This window comes from Centruroides vittatus, unplaced genomic scaffold (genome assembly GCF_030686945.1).
Source record: "Centruroides vittatus isolate TY-2023 unplaced genomic scaffold, ASM3068694v2 contig_5, whole genome shotgun sequence".
In the NCBI taxonomy this organism is placed as follows: Eukaryota; Metazoa; Arthropoda; class Arachnida; order Scorpiones; family Buthidae; genus Centruroides; species Centruroides vittatus.
The window spans coordinates 1,570,731-1,595,844 of NW_027122286.1; the positions used below are offsets into that span (position 1 = coordinate 1,570,731).

At 30.0% G+C, this 25,114-nt stretch overlaps 1 protein-coding gene across 1 annotated transcript in view; it reads right to left on the reverse strand.

Moving 5' to 3' along the window:
• Positions 1-39: 39 nt before the first annotated feature.
• Positions 40-25,114, reverse strand: part of LOC136978204 (KICSTOR complex protein SZT2-like) — a 215,191-nt gene continuing 190,116 nt past the window's right edge. Inside the window, 26 exon segments of the mRNA XM_067273857.1 lie at positions 40-324; positions 406-474; positions 548-748; positions 817-945; positions 948-1,047; positions 1,117-1,487; positions 1,553-1,683; positions 1,796-2,009; positions 2,086-2,323; positions 2,405-2,661; positions 3,687-3,863; positions 3,946-4,007; positions 4,078-4,360; positions 4,457-4,605; positions 4,608-4,644; positions 4,729-4,991; positions 5,117-5,264; positions 5,331-5,515; positions 6,695-6,890; positions 7,040-7,194; positions 7,286-7,486; positions 10,389-10,562; positions 18,954-19,047; positions 21,116-21,280; positions 21,372-21,496; positions 21,589-21,733. Coding sequence (XP_067129958.1) covers positions 193-324; positions 406-474; positions 548-748; positions 817-945; positions 948-1,047; positions 1,117-1,487; positions 1,553-1,683; positions 1,796-2,009; positions 2,086-2,323; positions 2,405-2,661; positions 3,687-3,863; positions 3,946-4,007; positions 4,078-4,360; positions 4,457-4,605; positions 4,608-4,644; positions 4,729-4,991; positions 5,117-5,264; positions 5,331-5,515; positions 6,695-6,890; positions 7,040-7,194; positions 7,286-7,486; positions 10,389-10,562; positions 18,954-19,047; positions 21,116-21,280; positions 21,372-21,496; positions 21,589-21,733 — 4,401 coding nt within the window. The 3' untranslated portion in view covers positions 40-192.

Consider the following 25,114-nt stretch of genomic DNA (forward strand, 5'->3'; position numbering starts at 1 on the left):
TACTAATGTGTGAAAAGCAAAGCAAGAAATTAAACTGCATTTCTTTTTTATAACCAATGTAGATTTTTTTTCTTTATTTTATGTACATTTTTATTTACAGTTAATTATCAAGTTTAATTTTGTTAATACTGAGCAAATAGGAATGAATTATGTAAGTATTGCACCTGATTAAGTTCTTTGTTAATTAATTATTTACACGATTCCACTCCATAGATGAAAGCAACAAACATTAACAAATTCTTCAATTAAACAGTGCATGCTTTCTAAATTTCTGGTAGATTTGTCCTGATCTTCTTGTTTTTCTCTGAGAACTAGGCACAAATTCTAATTAAAAAGAAAAACAAAATGAAATATTAAAAGTTTACAGTAGGTAAAGTTTAAATCAATTACAAGAAAATGTCTTACAGCTCTACTGGAATGAAGATTAACGTGGAGTAGCATAAAGAAATCCTGGTATTTGGAATGCATTACAGCCTAAAAATCGTGAATTTGACACTTCTATTATTTTCATTACTGTTTAAATATTAATCATTATAGAATAGCTTACCACATAATACATATTTTCATCGGGGGCTCTGAAATATCGATGACGATTCAAATACTTATTCTTAAGTACTTTAGATAATCCTTGATACCAAGTAATGTGCATATTGAGAAAAGCTGCCAAGTTGTTATCTATATCATCTAATGGAACGACTGTAACTAAACTTAACAGTTCAGAAAATTCCGCAAATTCAGAAGTTACATTCTATAAAGTTATAAATTTAGATTAAAAAAATGGATTTATGAGATTAAAAATAAAATTAAAAAATAAACCTTCTCTTTGTTGCTGCTATCGTCTTTGTTACCATAAGGTAGAAGATTATTCCAAAGAAAATCTCTTCGGCAATGTAGAGCAGCCTTTTTCACAATGTCCTCTAGTTGCATTTTGGATGCTTTGATATGTTTTGTATAAGAACTGCTGCATTAAAGTTTCTTTGACTGCTGAAATATCCAAGATACATCACTTCTTCATCACACATTCCCCGAGGAGATGAAACACGTGACCTGCACATACAGTAAAATCAATATTTGTGGAAAGAAGTAGATCTATACTTTTCATTGACTTATTCTTACTTGGTATTTTCACTTGCATCTGAAAATTCACCAGAATCTTCTAACTTTGTCTTTTCTTCTGATGGATTAGATGCAGTACTACATTTACGAGATTGGGAACCAGAGGGATGACTGACTGCCAATCGAATAGGTTTGAAAGTGCCCAAATTTCGAGGGCTATTAAATAATTTAGGATACGGTTCTCGTTGACTAGTAAGTATAATGTAATATTTCAGAAAAAGTGTGTTACTTTCAGGAATGTCATCTACTACACTTATATCATGTGTTATGAGTAAACCCACATCAAAACTTTCTACTTGACATACATCATTAGCATCAGAATAAGATACTTTGCAAGTTCTTACAGTATCTACTAAAACAAATTCTGTGTCCTATAAAAAGTTATTCATAATTAGTATCATTTTGACATTTTTAGAAAGAATAAATAAGAACTTACCATTTCCACACCAAGAGAATGAATAATAGGAACCATCTTATGAACTGTCATAGAATATGATTTATTATGGCTAATTATATAGTTATATAACTGACAGGGGGGTAAATTTGTATCTTTTATGGCCAAAGTATCTGTTTTATGGATAAAAATATTTATCATCATCATCATCATCATCATAAAGTTCACTTATCTAATAAATATCTATTTATTAAGCCTACTAAGACACAACAATTACTCATTTACCTGAATGAATAACATTTCTAGCACAAGAAGGAGATTTCTGATAATATTTCATAAAGTCATCTAAGAAACTAGTCAAATGATATCCATTGTGAAAGATAAGATGCTGACCAGAAATGTATGAGTAAATGGTGCGCAGATGATAATCAAATGTAAAAGAGTGTAGATGCATAACTATTTTAATTCTGTCTAGTTCATCCACAAAAGCTGTTGTAAACTATATTAACAAAGTAAAATAAATAAATACACTTTTCAATTAATGAAAATCAAATTTTATGACAAAAACATCAAACCTGAGAGCTCATGAAACGTGAATTATTAGATTTTAATCGTAAGCATTCCAGTGAATATAAGTGACAAAATGCATAAGGATCACTAAATCCCACTTCAAACACTAATAATCCTCCAAGCATTGAACGAATGAGATAGTAAACAGAGAGTCCACAGTTGCTTGTTCTGGGATGAGAAAATGCACTTATGTGGGTTCCCTTGCCATGTAATTTCTCTTCATCTTTTGATTTTAAATTCTTACTATTAAGCACAGAAGTTTAGATATTATAAAATATCAGTTATAAATAAATATAATTAAACTATTTATTATTCTTTAAATACCTCTGTCTGGGTGTAGGACCTCTGGTTTGAATTGGCAAAAATCCTAAAGTTTGTAAATATTGAATATATTCCTGAATATAGTGAGAACAAACAGTAAAATGCCATGCTTCTTCAGTTATCAATCTAGATGATGATCTTCCTAGATTATTGAGCAACTGATGACTACTTCCACTAGATTTTCTACTTCTTATACTACTACCACTGCTGTTTGTGTTCTCGTTATTCTTGACACTATTTCCAGAACTATGGCGGGAACGCTTTAAATAATAATGTTTACTTTTATTGAAATGTTTTTAAAATTAAACATTTTCTTTGATAGAAATGAACAAGTTAGATCAGTAGTTCCCAAAGTGGGTAGTGGAATTACTTTAATGGGTGCTAAGAGACAAATGGGCAGCAGTGACAATGACAATGGGCTCCTCTAAGCTCATCTTTTGCTTATTTATGATTGATCATTGACAATTACTAAAATTAGTTACATACTTTTGAATATGATGTTATTACATTGTATAAACATTGAATAATTGTAAAAATGGATATTTTAAAACTTTAATTTAGGTACTAAGAAGCGTCTCCTTGGTTTTCCTATATCATACAGATAGTCCACAGTTAACACTACAGATACATTCTTTGAAAATAGAGAAAAGCATTAACAGAACTTGCTATAGAAAGTCTTTTTAGTATAGCCTTGAAAATGAAGCCCAGTGCAATTGGTACTTGTGTGTGTGTAAAGTCATTCATTCTTTTACAAGTTTGCACACGAATGAGTAACTAGTAAACACACTCAATATAATTAAGCCCCAAGTGACTTCAGACCAAGCATTGAGAAATTTATTGAGTCCATTCCCCACATTAATAATTTGCTAATTGTGAAAATTCAATTTGTTATTCAAGATTCTTGCTAAATGAATCAAGAATTATGAATAACAAATTATCTCGAATCTTTAAGTTATCATTAAACTAAATTTATTTAAATTTTAATTAGATATAATTAAATAAACAATTAATTGTTACTATTTTGAATTTAATTATTTTTCCTAGTGTGAGTCCTGAAAACCAATATTCTAAAAACTTCTGAGGGGTAGAATAGGGATTGCTGAAAATGAGTATATTGAACCAAGGAAGTGATGTGAAGAAAAATTTTGGGAACCACTAATTTAGATGTCCAATTCATTGAAAAGTTTAAATTTTAAATTAGAATCAAGCATGATTGATTTCATTATTTATTACATTTTACTTTATTTATGAATATTTCAATTGAGAAATTTTTGAAATTACTTACATTGGATGTAATACCCTCTTGATTAAATGATTTTTCAGATATCTGAGAAGTTAATGGTTGCAAAGTGTGATCCCTTATGGGAGATACTTTCCATCGCCATGAAGGACTGAATAAAATTGGTGTTAAGCAATAATGTTCTAATCTTCCTACTTTTTTAAATAATTGCAAAAATCTTTCCTGATAATTCAAAGCCCAAAAAAGCATATAAATAATGTATAGTTTGAGACAAAATCAATAATCATGAAAAAATAGTACTTACCATTAATGGACTGGTTAAAGCAGAACTACGTGATTGCCATATTCTATGAACATCTTGCAAATCTTTAAAAGTTAACATAAATTACAACATATTCTTTCAAATTTTTAGAATGCAACATACTTTTTACATTACCTCTACTTTCAGTATTATAAATATCTAGCATTTGTTTTCCATGACGCATTACTAAATCACGTAACAATCCGTAACGTGTTCGATGAAGTGGTTGTGGTGGATGTGTTTCCCTAAAGATATCCAGAGATGAATTTCTATTTACTGCTAGCATTGTTGAAGATCGTTTTAGATTTGTCAAAGAACTCATCTGGTTTGATTTTTGAGGAAAATTATGATTCCTGATCAAAGCATCAATGTAATTAATTGAAGCTGTGGCATAATTCTGCGTAGAAAGATGTATCCCCTATATTTCATCGCATTCAATAAGAATAAAATTTATTTATTTATTTTATATTTTTATAAAACTGTTAATGCATTATTTTATTAAAAATGAACTTACCTGTGATTTCTCTGAATTTATCTCTTGACCCAATTGAGTTATTGGTTGGCTATGAAACAAACCTAACTTTTGGGAAATGACACTATTTAAAAATAGTGAGCGACTATTATGCCAATCAACCAACTGTGTTAAGATTTTACAAATATTTTGGATAGGTCCAAAGCCCAATTGTAGAGATATAGCTTAAGCTAGATTATAATTTAAGTTAATAATAATAATAATAATAATAATAATATAAATTAAATAATCATATAAAATTTATTTATAATTACCTTTGTTTTCGTGATATATAATAACAATAAACGCTGTCTTGGAATAAACTGTAAAGTTGATAAATCTGTAGCTGTACATGGAGATGAACCTCTGGATATATTAGATGAACAGTTTCCATGAGGTGCAGATAATGGTGTAGATATTTTCATAATAGAACTTGATCTGCTGAATGTGATAGGTGATGTTGGTGTAGATTCATGTGCCTTGTAATTAGCTTGAAAATTAATTAGATATGGTGGGTATTTCTGATAATTCATTTGATCTAAAGAATAAAATAATAAATTTTTAGCTGTATTAAATTTTATTGAGTAAACTCAAAACAAAATAGTTTTCAACTCCAATATTTAAAAAATTTTATTTTTATTTTTTAATAAAATTATAACTTACTTTTAGAAACTGATTCTAAATAACTAAAAAATTCAGAATATCCCATACAAGCCTTCCACTGATTGACATTTCTACCAATCATTATATAACTTTTTGTTTTACCAGGCAGTGAATTTTCATTTATTATTAATCCTTTTGAATCTGTAGGCTGAAAATATAATTATTATTATGATTTTTAATGAAAAAATAAAATAATTAGGTGTAATCTGCTTACAAGATGCATATTCCAAGCATTATTAATAACAATAAATTCTTCACTATCAGCAGTAACTTTTTGAAATATTCTTGGATATATATCTGGAGTTAATTCATTGATTTTGGCTTGAAATTCTTTAAGAATTATTGAGACTGGATAGCAGTTTTTCAAATAATATACATGAGTTTTTACTGTTGGAACTTCTGTAAACAAACATGCAAAAACATAAATAAATTTATATTTAAATTTTATAATTTTTATCACTTTATAACTTAATACTTCACAATACTTTTATCAAGATTAAACAAATAAAGATATGGTAATTATCACAAATAGAATTTATTTCAAAATAAAATTCAAAATATTGAAAATCTGTGAATATGTATGCATTCAGTCATGCATCTTGCAAAGACTATTCCAAAATCAATCTCCATTTGGCAGGAAAAAAGTCATAGAAAGAAAATTTATTTATTATATACAAAATTTACAGAATTACAGAAAATTATATGTAAAAATCTTGTAGCTGATCGGTGGCAATAACTTATCAGAATAGATGAGGTTATTGCAATGGTAAGAGAATTTATGTTAAACCTTGAAAACTATTACTCAAAAATTGGCCTATAGGCTTAATGGGAGTTAATCAGTGTGTGTGTGTATAGTCTTTCCATTTATCAAAGTGCCTCATAAGGCCAAGATTAACAGAGAACTGTACTGTAACCATGTCTTAAAGCTTCTCCTCAAGAAATGCACAAAGTTGTTTCACCAAGGTAATGGTGCATCATACATGCAAACTTGGTTTCTTGAAGTTGCTGATGATGAAAAGTTAAATCTTGAAAACATTTTGACAGTTAGAAACAACTAGCTCCTTGATTCAAGGTTTAGTGTGTATTGATAGACTTTATAGAATGTCATAATTTTAAATTTCAAGAATGAACTGTTTAATTCATATGCATATTTTTCTTAAATACATCACAAAATTTGAACAAATAACATGTCAAATCTAATTTGATATATTATTCTTTCAAATACACCAACATAGTTTAAATAAATAATGCACTAAATTTGAATTTAATTTGTCTGTTTTATTCAAACTGATTTAATATTTTGATTTATCTCACTATAGTTTGATATTTTTTTTTATTATTTATCATTCTAATATAAAACAATTATAATTATGCATAAAAAATTACTATTCTAAATGTAGATATATTTATATAGAAAGCTTATTTTTAATTATTAAAATGATGTCTCATTAGTTGCTAATAAATTCATTTTTACATATTCTAAAAATATATCTATAAAATGGACAAACAATATTATTAGTAAAATAAATAAACTATATTGAGTTTCTTTATATAAGGAAAAAAATAACATAAAATTACCTAGCTTTTTTCCAAATTTAAGAAATGACTTAATTGTTTTCTGATAGGTTGTCTGTAATTTGCCTTTCTCACCAGTTTCATATACATTTAAAAGATTTGAAGGACTTGTCATTTCATTGGTTTTTAATGGCAAAGGTGAAGAACTGCTTTCAGTTCTATTTGTCTGAAGAGATCTTTGAGCTTGAGGATCAGCAAACTGCAAGTTTAAAATTTTAATTAATGCAAAGTTTAATTTATCTCTATAAATAAAAATATTGTTATATAAAATTATATAATCTGCTAAGACACAAAGAAAATGGCATTGATAATACTTATTTTTTAAAATTAAAACATTGTATTATTTACTTTAAAAACAGATTCATGAGGAGATTGTACTGGAGAATTATTTGCTCCATTTGATATTGATGTAGAAAAATCAGTTCCTTTAGAAGGTATATTAATGGGTGAAAAACAATGTTCTTTACTGAAATGTTCTGTCATAACCCATCCTGTTCGACGTGCTATAAAAAAAAAAAACATTATAAGTGAATCATCAAAATGAATATGTAATGTTAATTTTGTAGAAGATGCAAAAGTCAGCAATAAACTTACTTTTAAGAGGTGTATTTGGTTCACTGCTGCAGTGAGATTCATCATTTTGAATAAAATCAGAAATTGGTGCAGTAATTAGTCGATATTCCATTAATAAGTCCCAAAGTGCATGTCGAACAGCTTTGCCAAGTTTGTTACATAATGAATTTACATCAACTTTGCTTGCACACCATATCTGAAATCTTATTAGTGCAATAGGACCTAAAAGTTAAAGAAGTGCATAAGTTTTATGTTATTATTTTAAGAATATTTTAATAAAGTGTAAATAATTCTCCCCTTAAAAAAATACTTAATATTTTTATGTAATACATAATATGTGAATAGCATTTTAAAACTGTATAAATATAAATTGTTTATTTGCAATAGATTGAAAACATTTATTCTAATTCAAGAAATTTCATTTTTGATTTACTGATATTATTCAAATCCATAAAAACATGACATTTAAATAATCCAATAATAATAAATTCCATTAATAAGTCCCAAAGTGCAGGTCGAACAGCTTTACCAAGTTTGTTACATAATGAATTTACATCAACTTTGCTTGCACACCATATCTGAAATCTTATTAGTGCAATAGGACCTAAAAGTCACTAATATATTTTAAAAAATTTAATCAAAATATAGATCACTACTAATAATTCCTAATGTCTATATCATGTGTAGCAAACTATGAAGCAATATTTAATTTTGTAATTATCATATGATATTCAGAAACCATAAATTATCATAAGCATTATTACATTAGTATTTTATAAATCATTCATATTATCTCACAAATTATCAATTTTTAAGCTAGAATTTTCAATGACAGTAGAAATTTATTTTATTTTATGACTGTGAAATGATTTCACTTATAATGCAGAAAAAAGTAAAAATATAAAGCATGTTTTTTTTTTTATCCATTCTATTATATTAATTTTAAATGCTGTGAAATACAATAATTATCTTTCAGTTTCTTATGCTTGTGAAGTTTTTAAATTTCAAAAACATAAGAATTAAAAAATAATGCATTAATGAAGGCATAGCATCATAAAATCTACAAAATACATATATAGAGAATATTGATGTTTTATAAATATTGAAAATTGTTGAATATAAATGTTTCAAGTTGAATGACTTAAATTTTTGAAGCAATGCTTAAGTAGTGAAGTTTGTTTGAACATAATGCTAACATGATGCTAACATTATGTTAGCATTTTTAGTGTTGAGTTAAATGATATTAACACAATACAGTATGAACCTCATGCCAAATATCACATAAAAAGAAAGTAAAAACAAACTGAGTGAGGCATTAATAGTTTTTTTATTTTTGCTAGCACTTTCAATGAACTTATGTTTATCACCTTCAGGTGAACAAAATTTAAAAATAGAACACAATATTCTTATGCTACTGTCAAATTTCTTTTGCAGTACTTGCATAGAACTGGATGCAATACTATGTATTTTACCCAACTGATCATAAAGTGTAGACAAATCACACACTTTGATAAAACGAAGATGATCTTCATAGAGGTTTGTGCTTGAGCTTGACTTCCACAAGACATCTTCATTTGTTCCTAATCAGTTTTTCAAGAAGAGATATTTTCACATTTGGAAGTGTCCCTTGTAGACATGGTGGAAATGCCTTGTACCCGAGGGAGACCCACTTAGGAATGTTGTGTTCTGCATTTCAAGAGAAACTGTAGTTGGGCATGTAGTTTCTGCTACTATTTCTTTAACCTCAATATGAAGTAGAAAAGGTTTTTTGCAGTTTCCATCTTGTAAAACAATGCAGCTTAATGATGTGAACATATCTCTTGCATTATAATTGTGCTTTTTGAGTGCATTTTTTTCTTGCTTTATTTTTTGTGTGTTTGTTATATATATAACTCTTGTGGCTAAGGACATCCCAATACCATAAAAGTATTAATACTAGTATCATGAATAGTTTTAAAGTATCAATACCAATATTGGTATTGATATCAATCTTAAAGTATTGATACAGGAAATCTTGCTGACTGTCACTATTCAGCCTGTGCTTGATTTTGAAATGTTTTGTTTAATTGAAACTTTTAATTTAACATAAATAACATGCTTTATTATAGATAGTTATTATTAACAAATTATTAAAACTAATTTTCAATATAAACTAAATGTTACCAATATTGTATTAGTTGATTTGATATTTTAATATATTTTTAAGTTTTTCAAATAACTGACAAGTTATTTATAAATAGTAATCTGAACTCTAAGCATACTATAGGAATATAGTAAGCTTAGAGTATAGTATAGTAAGCTCTAAGCATACTTCAGAATCCATATACTAATATATATGGATTCTGAAAATGAAATTTGATGTAACAAATTAATTGATTTTTTGATCATTAATATTTACTATATAAGTTTAACTTAACCAAAAATAATTTAAGATTTGATTTTGGTTTGTGCTCAAACTGACTTTAAAATCTAAATCTAGTTTTGGTTTTGGATTCAGCTGCAAAATCCAATTTCAGTTGGATCTCACCTGTCTTTGAAAACTATAATAATATCAGATTGAGGAAAAGACTAGGATCAACAAGGAAAAGTACTAATACTAGTATCAGTATCAGACTAAAAGTATTGAGTGCAAAAAATACTCAATACTTTTAGTCTGACTTCCTTTAAGGGTATGTGAAAAATCAAGTGTTTGTCCCACCTATGCCCACAAGTCTACGTGAACTTAAATAATGCATTCCTGCTGCTTTAAAAACAGTTAACAATGATAACACATTGGAACATATTTGGCAGGAATTTGCATATTGTCTTGACATTATACATGTGACTAAAGGAAGTCAAATTGAACATTTGTAAAAAAAACACTTAGATATTTGTCCTTTACATTCATGTATTATTCTGTGTTGCAAATTTTAAAAAAATAAAAAAAGTTGAAATCAGATGATTCTTTCTGAATCACCCTATATATATTAGCAAAAAAATATAAATATAAAAATATATTCAGAATTAAATGTAATTACCAATTGTGAAAATAATACAAAAGTTACTAAGTTTAACAATGCAAAACAACATAAAAATTATAGGCATTTGTTTTTCTTAAATAAATTTCTTAGGTTTTTAGACTGACCTGGACTTCTACATTCAGGATTTGGTTCATAAGGTGTAGTAAAAGTAAATTCTTCATATTCATAAGGTGCAATGCCATCTTTGTAAGCAGTAGATGAAGGCAACATTGGACAGGAGATATGCTGAACAGGTCTTCCTTGTCCATCAACAACAGAAACAATTACACAAGCCAATTCTAAAATAATATTAAAAATATATTTTAAAAAATATACAAAATAAATTTTAAAACTAAATTCTGATCTGAATCAGAAATGAAAACAAAAAGATATAAATATCAACACACATATGTGTTGATATTTATATCTTTTTGTTTATTTATATTTATCCAAATATAAAGTGCTGTTTTTTGTGATTTTTTTGAAGAGAAAACTTGGATTGCATTTTACTTGCAAAATTTTAATCTTTGTGCCATATTTATGCCAAACCATGATTAAAAATACCGTATTGTTGTTATATGATAGCATAAAAAAGGTTATACTAAACAATAACATCATTTTAACATGAAATAAAATGTATTTAATGGTTTAACTTCAAAACTAAAAATATTTAATTAAAAAAATGCTTTATGTTTGTTTGTACAATGATTACCAAAAACACTCTAGTCTGTTGTGTTAGGAGGAATTGGTCAGGCAACATATTGAAAAAATCCAGAAGAAAGCGTGGTTATTTCCTTCATTCAGTTCTAACGATCATTCCTAAAGAAAAAATATATAAACTACTAGGGATAGTAACCCAATAATATATATTAAAGGGTGAAATTATATTTGCTATACTGTATACTTTAATTATCTCTGATACATAGGCAGCTGAAATAGTGCTATTTAAATTTACTCTTTGTTGGACTATTTTGTTAAGCTCCAAACCCCGTCCCTTGTAACAGGCGAAAGCCTTCTACGTTAATAAAGGTTGATATTAATAATAATAATAATAATAATAATTTCCTTCATTCATTGAAAAGATTAATGATGAAAGTTTCATAATGAATTGTGAAAGACAACCCAAGAATGGAGAGGGACAAAATTTCTCAAGTGCTTAAGGTACTTACAAGATCATATGATTCTAATTATAAGCAACAAGTTTTGCTTTATACAAAAAAACATGGGAATTGTTTAGCATCAAGAAAGTCTGATGTTCAAATACTTATTTTTTTCTCTTGGAAAAAGATCAAAATAGGAATGCACCTAATACTTAAATAAATGTGGTATTTTAAATACTAAGGTATGTATTTGTTATTATTATGTTGGGTTTAGTGGGTTATACTCGGTTGACACTGGTGGCTGTGTACAATGCCGGACCAGAGTCAAGGCACAGCAACCAAAACAAAACTAAAATTAAATAAGTGTGTCAGTGTCAGTATTCAGTAATTTCCTAACAATATGACATGTATTCAATATTGTGGCCTTCTGTAGTGTGATGTATGTATTTCTATTCAGTTGTAATGTGCCCAGACTTTTGTGTAGTGTCTGTGGTATCACAATTGTATAGGAGAGAACGACAGGTACAATAAGCACCCTATCCATCCTCCACAGATGCCTTATTTCCTGGGCAAGCTCTGTGTACTTGCTAATTTTTTCAGTGCATGAGTTTTGTATATTGTGAGTGTTTGGAATGAATATGTCTATATGTATACTCAAACCTGTTTTTGTGCGGTCTATTTTTGTGCGATTTTTTATTTGTGCGATTTGTTTTGTGTGATTTGTTATGGTTTGTGCGGTATATGAATTTCAATCAAATTGGTTTACTGCACAAAAATAATTGCACAAAACACATTGCACGTGTAAAAAATCGCAAAAAAAAAGACCGCACAAAAACAGGTTTGAGTGTATGTGATTTTATTGTGTTTGTCAATGAGTGTGATGTCTGGTCTGTTGTGGTAAACTGTTTTATCTGTGATTATGGCTCTGTCGTAGTACATTTTGTGCGTGTTGTTTTCTAATACTGTCTGTGGAATGTATTTGTAGTATGGTTCGTGGATGTCTACTAATTTGTGTTTCTTTGCAAGCTCTTGGTGTATTATATTTGCTACTTGATTATGTCTGTGTAAATAATCTGTCTGTGCCAAGAGCTTGCAACCAGAAGTGATGTGTTGTATAGTTTCTGGCATGATGTGACATTTTCTGCATGTGTCATTTGTGAGTGTTGTATCTTTGAGTATGTGTTTTCTGTAGTTTTTAGTATTTATGACCTGATCCTGTATGGCGATCATGAATCCTTCCGTCTCCCCAAAGAGGAATCCCTGAGCTAACCAGCTGTTTGACGCAGTTTTGTCAACAAAATCCTGGGCCAGATCATAAGGATGCCTGCCATGGAGTGCCTTTTGAGCCCACAATTGCTTAATGGTGTCTATGCTTTTTATATGTTGTGTTGCGTCCATATGATGTGAGTGTAAGTTTAATGGCATATTATTTGAGTCTACTAGGGTTACTGCTTTATGTAACTGCGATGTTTCTTGTTTTTTGTAGAAAAACTCTTGCAGTGACTATATTTGTTTGTAGTGAAAGTTAACTATGTCTATCAGGCCACATCCACCATCTTTACGTGGAAGGGTTAATGTTTCTGTGGAGGATTTAAGATGATGTTGTTTATGCTTAGTAAGTGTTGTTGTTTTCTTTTGGAGTTGCTCAAGATCTGTGATCTTTTGTAAGAAAGTCCAATGTATAACTCCAAAAGAATATTTGAGTACTGGGATGACATATGTGTTTATTGCTTTAACCATATGTTTTGCATTTAACTCTGTTCTAAGAATAGCACTCAACCTACCCTGGTATTCTTTAATTAATCTTTGCTTTATTTGTGCATGTTCTGTTAGTTTGGCCTGTTGGAATCCTAAATGCTTGTAGAACTTGCCCTCTTCCATGAATTCAATAACATCTCCATTTCCAAGTGCAAAATCTTCTTTCTTCAGGATTCCTTTTTCTATGTGAAGTGTTTTGCATTTGTCTAGGCCAAACTTCATTTGTATGTCCTTGGTGTATGAATGTGTGATTTGTAGGCATTGATGAACTTGTTTTTGTGTGGATGCTTAAAGTTTATGTCATCCATGTACAGTACATGAGATGTGACAGTGCAAACTGTGTTGTTCTTTCATGTCTGATATTGTAACCATATTGCGTGTTGTTTAACATATTGGATGATGGGTTCAAGGCTAGGCAGAACCAGAGAGGACTCAAGGAATCTCCTTGAAAAATTCCTCGCCTAATAAAGATTTGGTTTGTTTCTATGGAAGCGTTATGAACCCTGACATGTAGTGTTGTTCTCCATTGCTGCATAGTGTTTTGGAAGAATGCAATGAGTGATGGATGTATTTTGTACACGTGTAGAATATGTAGTTGCCAACTGTGTGGAACACTGTTGAATGCTTTTCTGTAGTCTATACATGCCATGTGTATGTTTCTGTGTTGTTTGTGTGCTTGCTGTAGAATGACTGAATCTATGAGTAACTGTTCTTTGCATCCCCTGTAGTTTCTACGGCAACCTTTTTGTTGTTCTGTAAGAATGTTGTGTTCTTCAACATGTTTGTATATTTTGTTTGCGATACAAGATGTCAATAATTTGTACAGTGTTGGAAGACATGTAATTGGTCTGTATTGTGTGGGGTCTGTGGTATTGTTGTTTTTAGGTTTCATGTAGGTGATAAGAGTAAGAGAATGGGTAAGAAAATTTCGCATGTCTTGTGGATTGATGATGTTGTGTGTTAGGTGTTTAGCTAGTTCCTGGTGCAGTGATGTAAACTTTTTGTACCAGAAATTGTGAATGTTGTCTACACCAGGTGTCTTCCAGTTGTGTGTTCTGTTAGCAGTGTATTCGACACTGTGTATGTTTATTTCAGCACAGGGCATAGTTGGTATGTTTGCAAGTTTCTGTTCTCCTCGATCCAGCCTGCATCAGCATTGTGTGAGACAGCACTGGACCAAAGAGAAGACCAATATGTTGTGAGTTCTTCTTCTGTTGGTGTGCCACTGTACTGTGTATCAGTGTTTGCTTTGTTATTAATTTGTCTGTAAAAAGTTTTTCATTGTTTGTAAATAATTTATTTTGTTGTTTTCATAGTGTACATGTTTTGTATCGTTTGAGTCTACATGCTTTGGCTGCGAGTTTTTGTTTTAGTGTATCAATGTATTCTGTAATGTGTGTATTGTGATGTTCATGTTATGATTTTCTTGAAAATGTTTTTGAGTTGTTTCTTTAATTTGGGTGTTATGTTGTTTTTAGTGTATTGTGTCAGTCTGCCTAATTGCTGCCTAATGTCATTTACTTGTGTTTCTATTCTTCTCTGCCAGGCAAGCTTGTGATAGAATTGTGTTTCTATTCTTCTCTGCCAGGCAGGCTTGTGATAGAATTGTGTTTTCTATGTATCTGTCTGTGATTGTACTTTCAGTCCATGGTGTGTCACTACTATGACTGCCCAGCATAAACTAGCATATGAATGTCTGAGAGTGTAGAAATTGAATGAATGTAGTATGGTAGTAGGTGAGTGTTTACATAATTTAGTGTTTTTCCTACTTCTTTTGACGTACTTGATTTTTGGTATTCATGGTCTTTGTGTGGGATCTGTGCCTGTATATTTAGTGAGTGTTTCCTGAAATATAAGTGAGAGCATATTAACTAAATCTATGTCTATGTTATCAGTGATGGATGAGGAAGTGTCTGTAGTATCATTAGTGGTAATTGTTGTATGTGTGTTATTATCAATGCTTGTTGCTGGATTATCCTGACAGGTTACATGATCTTCATTAATGTTAGATGTTTCTGTCTGTTGATGTATTTGATCAGCAACCTGTTGTTTGATAAGTTCAAGTGTTGTTTGTGGGATAAGAGTTGTTGTATATAATTGTTCTTTTATGATCAACAACCCTTTGTTCAGTGACAGTGAGATAAGGATATTGATGTGTGAATCTATGGTGTAGTTGTTGTCTGTATGCTGTCATGTTTGTTTCAAGTTTTGTGATGGTGTAGTAAGTACGGATGATAAACTCGTTCATTTCCATTGTCCATTTCATCCATTGGCATGGTTTTCCAGCCTTTGTGGTCTGTGGATGCAATGCCACAGAAACACCAAGGCTAGATTGGTTCCTCACATCTGTTTAGAGTAGGGTTTCTGAAACGGGATCCCGGCTGTTTTTTTACCCCGGGAAATATCCCGGGAAATTTTTCTCATCCCGGGAAATCCCGCAATTTTTTTAAAAGTTCACTTTTTTCTTATTTTGTGTTAAGATTGAAGAAATTTTACAAATAGAAAGTATAATTAACTCATAAACTGTCAGAATGCCGGAATGCATTTATATTTAATTTAAGCCTGTGTTACTGATGGTGCAGCTGTAATGGTGAAATTTGGAAGGTTAATTGAATGTGAGCATCAGTTATGTTATGCACACGGAATTCATTTAGCGGTATGTGATGTTTTGTACCAAAAGTCAACCACTTCAGTAGCAGTCCCTCTTTCTGAAGAAATTCAAACCGAAGATGAAGAGCGCAATGATGATATTGAGAAAGATGAAGAAGACTTTAGTTATAGTATTGATTTTGAAAGTGTTTTGTGTGAGCGTTTGGCTGAAGATCCTTTCGATATAGATATTTCATTTGAATTACATGACACACTAGGTAATGAAATAGTCTGTTCTCAAATCATTAATAAGGTTAGAAAAATAGCAAAATTTTTTCGCAAATCACCTTTAAAGAATAACATCTTACAAAAATACGTTGAACAGGAACATGGGAAAAATTTGCACTTATTTCTGGATTCCAAAACCCGATGGAATAGCCTTTTAGCCATGTTAGAGCGATTTATTAAAATAAGATCATCCATATCGAAAGCAATCATTGACTGTAATAAAGATACGGACAATTTTGATCTTGACAAACAAGAAGTTACTGTAATTCGTGACATCGTGGCATCACTGCAGCCATTAAAAGCTGGAGCAGAAAAGCTTGGCAACAGAGGATCGACTTTACTTTCATCGGAAGGTATTTTTTCTTTTATTATAAATGAGTTAAATCAACTAAACACACCTTTTTCAAGAAGACTAAAAGAGTCGTTTATTCGACGCATAGCAGAGAGAAGAAATGTAAAACTGACTGGCCTCATACAATATCTCAATAGTGGAAAGAATTATGGAAAAGTTTCAACTTTCCCAAGTGAAAAAAGTTTGCCAGCCTTACCAACCAAGACTATGTTAATTTTATCAGCAAAACAGATGTTAGATCGTCTTTTTGAAGTATCTACTGATTCTACTTCCGGTGATACAGATCAACTACCAGATGTCGCAAGCTCATCTGCAATGACTTTAGCTAAAGTCATGCAAGAGCTTGATGCTGCTATCAAAGAAGCTGAGATAGACAGATCAAGAAAAGTGGACAACAAAAGCAGTACTGAAACGCGTCTCGAGAACGAAATAGAAATCTTTGAGGCTACAGGTGAAAAAACACACATCATCTGTCTTCTGTTAAATGCGTTAAAAACGATTCCACCCACATCGATTGAATCAGAAAGGGCATTCTCGGCAGCAGGACTTTTTATTACCAAATTAAGAACCAGATTGAGTGATCGGAGTATCGACCATCTTTGTTTCTTAAAATCTCATTATAAAAATTTACAGTAATATTTGTATTATGTTTTATTTAAATAAAAAATATCATTTTCTAAGTTAGAAGTTTGATCAAAGTTCAGTTTTTTTCTTTAAATTTTTAACTCAATTTGTAGGCAATTTTTGTTATAAGCAGTTTCGAACAAACTTTAACAAATTTTTTTTTATTTGTGAATTTTCTACGTAATTCAAAGGTATTTTTAATACATATTTTACACATCATTATTAATACGATTTTGGAGGTTGTAGAACACTTAAATTACTTTAAAAAATGAAAAATAATGATATCATTCGATTTCAAGATATTTTTTATATTTTAAAAATAATTTATTATATCCCGGGATTTCCCGGGATCCCGGGAAACAGTTCACTTTTATCCCGGAATCCCGGGACAAGCAAAAGACCGGGAAATAAGAAACCCTAGTTTAGAGTATTGCAGTAGTCATGTTTGGGCCGGTGCTGCTTTAGCCACCGGTAACCAAGGGAGACTGTGGCCTATTTTTCAAATGTGAGCCTCTGCCTAACTCACGCACATGGACCTTGTTAACCCTGGCGACGTCTGAGCCGGTATCAAACTTAGATCTGGTTACTAACATGATAAATATCTCCACAGAATGTGGGTATGGTCACTCTTAGCTTCATTTCTTCTCATAGACCTTACTGACATGGGTGTCCCTACCAGTAGCTTGTGCTCCAGCCTGCATTGCCCTATGGATCAGTAAAATTACTGGGCTCTCCCACCACGACCAGGTGGTGACCACGGGAGAGTTATTATTATTATTATTATTATTATTATTAAAGTTCAAGTTCTTGCTTAAATGTTTTAGGACTTGTCATACACCACTCATGAGGTTTATTACTATAAAATGGTAATAGATAAATATTAGGTACTCCTGATTCAAATGTTTTTGTAATTTGTGACAGTTACTTAGAATCATAAAGAAATAGAATCACAATCCGATGTTTATACAGATGTATTATCACTTTATCTGTATACAGGATTAAAAGTATGAGTGACAGAAAAAGTTTTTAAAAAGTGAATTTCATATGCAGTGTTATCATTGTGATGATCGCTCATCATGTTTTTCCTTATCTCAGACACAATGCTCTTTGTTTGATGCATTCCTAAATGTTCCATTGCCCATTACACCCAGAGGGGGTGATGAACCCAGCAGGGGGACAGGAGAATATAATAGGTGGAAAGACCAATGGAAGAGAGCTTTTTCTTTCCATCGAGGGACTGAGCTGGATGAATGACGAGGTCAACAAAAAGGGAAAGTTATTGGCAATTGAGATTGAGAGTGAAAGAGCAGTAGGAACAAAGCTTCTAGAAGGACTCATCCATGTAATTAATTGTATATAGTAGATATAATATTTGTATGTAACTTATGCATATCGGTAGAAAATAATAGTCGCAAAAACTGAGACTTCCTTGTAGTACTCGTCGAATTAATGTTAACTCAACTTTGGGTTGAGAGAATAAATCTTACATCATAATATACAGTAAATAATGGTCTTAGCAGAAGCCATGCTTCAAAAAATGTTTAAACAAGTGGACTTCTTATAAAAACAATGTAGTATAGTCTTATTTTAAGTTTATTATTGCCCCTATTTACTTCTCTCTCTTAAACAGTAGTTTTTTTTTCTTATACTTTTATGCTGGCTTTCAAAAAAATCTCAAATTATTTAAAATAGGCTTCACTATCCACAATAGTCAACATTAATTTCAATAGTTAAAAAATAAATATTGTGGATATAGAAACTTAGATAAATTATATTATAATAAGTGCATTAATGTACAAAATATATTTTGCATACTGCTTTATAGCTATGCTTAAATATTTGTTAATTACATCAATATTAAAATAACTATATGACATATAGATGTTACTGAAAATATATAATGGTTAGAATTCTTATATATGAAATAATTAATATATAAACTAACAAATTAAAAAAATATTTGAAATAAATATAGTTACCTTTGTTTCCTGATACACCTGAACTTTGATAAAGAAAATGTAAAAAAACATCATCATCACTAAATGATGTTTGTGACAGATCATCAGGATAAGGCTACAATTTAAATAAAAAATTTAATGTAATTTAAATTTATGCTTTATTTATGTCAAAATTATTTATTACAAATTTTTTATTGTAATATTCATCACAATAAAAAATTTGTTAGTCATTGACCAACTTTTAAATTTAAGTAAATTTAATTCATGAATAAAATTTTAAAATATTATTAAAAGCAGATCTTCAACACTGCTTGTTAAGGTAAACTATTCTGTTTATGAAAAAAACATTTATTTAAACTATTTTCAGTTTTACAATTTGTTACAATGAACATATGAACATAATATAAGATTTAACATAATTTAAAAATAAACGAAACAAACCAAAAAAATTGAATAAAACACCAATTTTAAACTTTTTAAGAAATTATTAAAAATTTTTAGTAATTTTTTTAAAATTAGGAATTTTAGGAAACTAAAATAAGTTTAAATGATGGATAAATTTTGAGCAAGATCTGGCAACACGTTTTAATATAAATGTAAGAGTCCATTAAAGAAAATCATTATTTAACACTATTACACAATATTTTGACTTTTCTTCCATTGATGAAAGTACAGAAAAAGTCACACAGTGTGTTTTTATATAATCCTTTTTATAACTTTTACACTTGATTTTTAAATTTTTTAAATAATTTTTTAAAATATATTTTGCATTTTTAATCGTTTATTTTTATTTTATTATTTAGTTTTATTTATATAATTATTTATTAAACTGAATAATTTATACTGGTAAATTTATTGTTGGTTTTAATATTTTTAAAATGTCTACTGTTTTACAGCTTTACAATAATTTTACATCATTTCATAATACCTGTTTTAATTTTTATAAACATTTTTTAAAGTTGGCAATATTTTACATAGATAAAAATTATTTTAGTTATTTAATATTTTACTTTATCATAATTTAGCCCCTTTTTACTCTTAATCTGTATTTTTGAAAGGTTTTAGGCCGAGATTCCACTAGTGTAAAAACAGGTGTAAAACCCCTCACCGTAAAACTTTTGATCATGTGACCTATTTGTGGTGGTCCAGTTAACGAACTTTTTATGGCGACAATGCTGTCAAAGTTACGCCTGTATGGTTGTATACATGATATATCGATATAAAGACAATTGATTATATTCTACAAGTTTTTTCTGTACTATAATTACAAATGTAGTAAAATTAATATCTTTACTTTCATATATTGACTTTTATTATCGCACTATTAAGATAATATACAGCACTTATAAGCTTAGCTTTTTTATTATATACTCCTCGAAATTGAAGGATTTTCCTTTGGCCATCCAAATCACATGTTTTAGGCATCCATTATTATAATTGGGATACCTCTTGTCATAGATAAATGAATACTTTTGGATGTTTTTGATAAATCTTTCCAGATCTATTCTAGAGTAGCCACGAGAGAACATACACAAAAGCTCATTTTCTGCCATTTTTGCACCGTGTCACAATGACCTAGATTTCACTGACTTCTGATTGGTGGATGGTACCGTTCTACGGCCATATTTGTGTCGAAAGTTGAACACTGCTCAACTCGCTTTTACGATCTGCTCAGGTGTAAAATATCATGGTCATGTGATTAAAGACTTTTACGGTGAGGGGTTTTATGCCCATTTTTACGCTAGTAGAGTCTCAGCCATAGACAACGTTTCAATTTACAATCTGTTTTGGCATTCTCCCAAGTAAATTCTTTTAAGTTTTATTTTTTAAAATCTTACTTTTAATACTCAGCATATGGCATTCTATATTACTTTTTCAAGTGCTAATATTATACTAACATTATTTATTTTCTTTCTGACTTTACTCAGTGTATTAATAGATTTGTCAGCAGCTGAAGAGGAGTCTTGATCTGAAATGCATTCTGCAAAATGACAATTCTACATGATTAAGTTTTTCACTCTCTTTCAAATATATTCTGGTGTTATAATTCCTAGATTTATCAAACTGTGTGATTTAAAAAGTATAAAATTATGTTCACTTCAAATTTGGCAGTGAATGTTTATTTTTAAAAGTAATTTTAACATTATTTATATTTAATTTAAATATTAAATTTGTTTACTTACACGAAAATGATGTTCTGGTTTATTATCTTTATATTTTGGAGTATGAAGAAAGTGCAGTAAATTTTGCCGAAGATAGACACCAATAGCATGCAAATGTGGAAATGCTTGAGCATGGAGAGTATAATGAGTTACATGAGTTGGTTCTTTTCCTACTTTTTGTATAAACTGAATTTAAAAAATTTTCTCAATATTATTACCACATTCATTACATATTGATAATAGTCAATGATAACATTGTAAATTTTATTACACTTACATGTACATCTTCTGGAGTTAATTTACACATTGAATTTCTTTTCAACATCATTGTAATAACATCTAATACTGCATCATCTAACTTACTTTGTAGTGCTTTTACAAGATCTTCTTTTATATCTAATCCTGTAATACATTACAGTGAAGACTTAAAATTTGTTGGTTTTTTTTAATTTACTCTTTATTAATTTGTGGAGGCAGAGTTACAAGTTACTTACCAACTTCACTTATACCATGCACATGAAGTGCTATACAATGTCGAGGCTTTGGTGTTGATATTTTATTAGAAATATATGAAACAGAATCATGAAACTGATCTTTTTCTGAAAGTCCTGAACTCAATCTTGGTCGAAATTCCTGCAACTTTAAATAATATAATTAATTTTAATAATTCTATTTCTGATTTTTATAAAATCAGAAATAGAATTATAACATTATGTCAAATGCAACATTATAAAAAGAAAAAATATAAGAACTATATTTTTCAAATTGTGTTACATATATATTTTAAATGACACAAAAAATCTGATTAGATAGATTAATTATTACAGAATGTATGCACCATTTTTACTTATCTGACTGTTACATAATAGTGAAAAAGTATGGTGATTGGTCAAAAAATGACCCCTCAAGATTTTTACATTTTTGAACTTGGGATCTTGAAAATTCAAGAAATGCAAAAATATTTGGGGTTTTCTATATGTATGGATGTTAGTGTGTGTGTGTGTGTGTGTGTGTGTGTGGGGGGGGGGAACACAGTTTTGTTCACCCTCTTTGAAGCTTAATAACTCCTCTGCTTTTTGTCAAAAATTTCTGAAATTTTGCAGGGAGGTTTACGTATGAGGGTATTGATGCTATTAAATTTTGGTGGTTAAAGGTTGTTAGGGTGGGAGATAAAGGGATTGCATGTCATATCTCAAATAAGGTTGGACTTAATAATGATTTTACTTGTTATTAGCATTTACAATTTTGTATAAAGCTCATCCCTATCCTCAAAATTAAGCTTTTTGCCATTTTATAATAATTGAAAATATAAAAATTTTTAATAATAAAATATTATAACAGATAGTACCACACACACAGTTTTAAATGTTGCTGGGAAAGTTAAGCAACTTGTTGCTTGATATTTCAAAAAGTTAGAAAAAAGTGACGTGATGTTTGATTTAAATTAAATGTAAGAATGATTTTTAAAAATTATGAACTCAGTCATCACATACTAGCATGTTATGCTATAAACAAACATACAAAACAAATTTACTTTAGAAGTATATAAATTATTAAATACATAACCTAACACATTCATATGTTACTATGCTATCTTTACACTATTACTAATCTATCACAATTTGTACAAAATAATTTATATAAGACCAATTTTGTTTCTAATATCAATAAAAGAGAATTCAAGTACAAACACCTTTAATTAAATAAATGATACCAATGCTTTGATATTTAGATAATTAATTTTAATCCAAATTTTATATTTATGACCATATTCTGTCAATATACATTAAGTGAGAGTAATAAAATTACAGATTATAAAAATATAAATAAATATTTTCATATTGTAGAACATTAATAAAATAGGAGGTTTTTGAATATAATAAAATAGTGACCTTCCAAAGAAATTTTTCCATATATAAACAGAATTTCTACAAAGTATGATTATTGGAACAAATGGAAGTGCTTGGGTTTTTTTCTAGTGTTATGAAGAGCTACTGGATGATTCAATTTAAAATGAATAATCTAGGTTTACAGTTAATTAGATGTCTACTATTAATTTCAGGGATTGAGCCCAACCCTGGTCCGTTATCGAGATCCCCTCTGGACATCGAGAGGGTGGATATGCAAAAGAGAGGTCGAGATAGACCTCGTAAGGGGGATTCTAGTGAAACTGAAAGATGTAATTTAACTGATGTTGTTGAAGACGATCTTGTTTTATTAGACGGAACACCATCGAAATGGTATCTGGTGGGAGTAAGAGATGCAAATATTCAAGACCATTTTACTTTGTCAGCTGTTGCAAAGGATGATCTTGGTGAGGAACCGCATTACACCATTAAAGCAGTGTATGATCTAATTCAGGAGAAGTTCTCTCAACTCTCTGTTGATTTGGGTGCAATTAAGGAAAAACTAAGTATATTGAAGAAGAGATATGACGACCTAAAGGAGGACTTAAATATTGTCTCTCATAAAGTGGAAAAATTGAAACAGGGTGTTAATTATGACGGTCTGTTGAGAGGTAAGATTGAATTTCAATTAGATAAGTTAATAAATGAAAAAATGAGGAGTAATATTGTTATCTTTAATTTCTCGTTTACAACTGAAGACCCGTCTGCCGAGATTTCTCATTTTATTAGAAATGAGTTAGGTGTAGTGGAATTTTGTTTGTCCAGTTTGGTCAGAATTTCCAGAAACAATACCAAGTCTATAGTCAAAATCTCCCTTGCTTCTGTATATGAGAGAAACTTAATCCTGCGGGCATTTTGAACGGCAAAGCCCAACTTGTTGAAAAGGTATAAGGAGAATATAATATTGACGGCTGACTTATGTAAACGGTCTAGGGTCAGGAGGCAAAAACTAGTTGCAAGAATTGCCCAGAGAAGTCCAATGGCCATAAAATCATTGTTAGAGATGATTATTATATTAAGAATGGCATAATGTTCACATGCAATATATATTCAAACGAAATCATCCAATTAGACCATTTTTTATAAGGAACCAGGGGTCTCGCAATGATAATCTGCCAAGGTTGACGAATGATAGTAAGGAGTTATTAAATGGCTTAAGGACCAATAACTTTGTGACTCGGCGAAATAACAACCTGAATTCAATGGTTTTGACTTCTCTGGGGTTGGGACATTGCGCCGTTGCTGGGAATGCTTACATTACCTTCTGGAATATCCAAGGTATGGTTAATAAGATTAGTGACTGATCTATAAAACATTACCTAAATTTTTGATATCTCTGAGACTTGGCCGATCAGTTCTAGTTTTTTGGAGAACATGGGCCTACAGGATGATTTCTGGTTAACCTATAGTGCAGCACACAAGGAACGAAGATTCGGTAGACCTGCAGGAGGTCTTTTGTTATTAATTAAGAGATCGTTTGGTTACTTAAGGTATGTACAAGTTAAACCTTGGTATATTTTTAATTTAATTGGGCTAAATCCCAAACTTCACAAATTGTGGAGAACGAGGTTATTAGGAATTATATTAGTATATATTAACCCAACTGCAAATTATAGTAATTATATTGAGGAATTGCAAATAGTGATTAACTGTTGGAGTAATATTACAGAATGTTGGATTGGGGGGAGACTTTAATGCACGTATTGGCGAAAATGTAAATGTAGTTTATCAAGGAGATAATCCAGTTATTAATAACGTTAGGAAATCCAAAGACAGAGTTATTAACCCAGTGGGAGGACGTTTCTTGGAATTTTTGCAGGATAACAATTTAACTATACTAAATGGAAGAATAGCTGGGGATGTTCTGGGAGAATATACGTTCCTGAGTCACATTGGGAAATCTGTTATTGACTATATTCTAGTCTAATAGGTGGTTGTCTTGTGTGGTTGTCTTGTAGTCTAATAGGTGGTAGGAACGTTTTTTGCAGTAGGGTGCCCTACTGCAAAAACGTTCTAGTATTGTAAAAAGCGCAATGCTTTGCAAACAACCTTAAGTGTATATTTATAGGACCAAAATTTGCTGTAAAATGTTTGAAATACATCCGAAAAAATA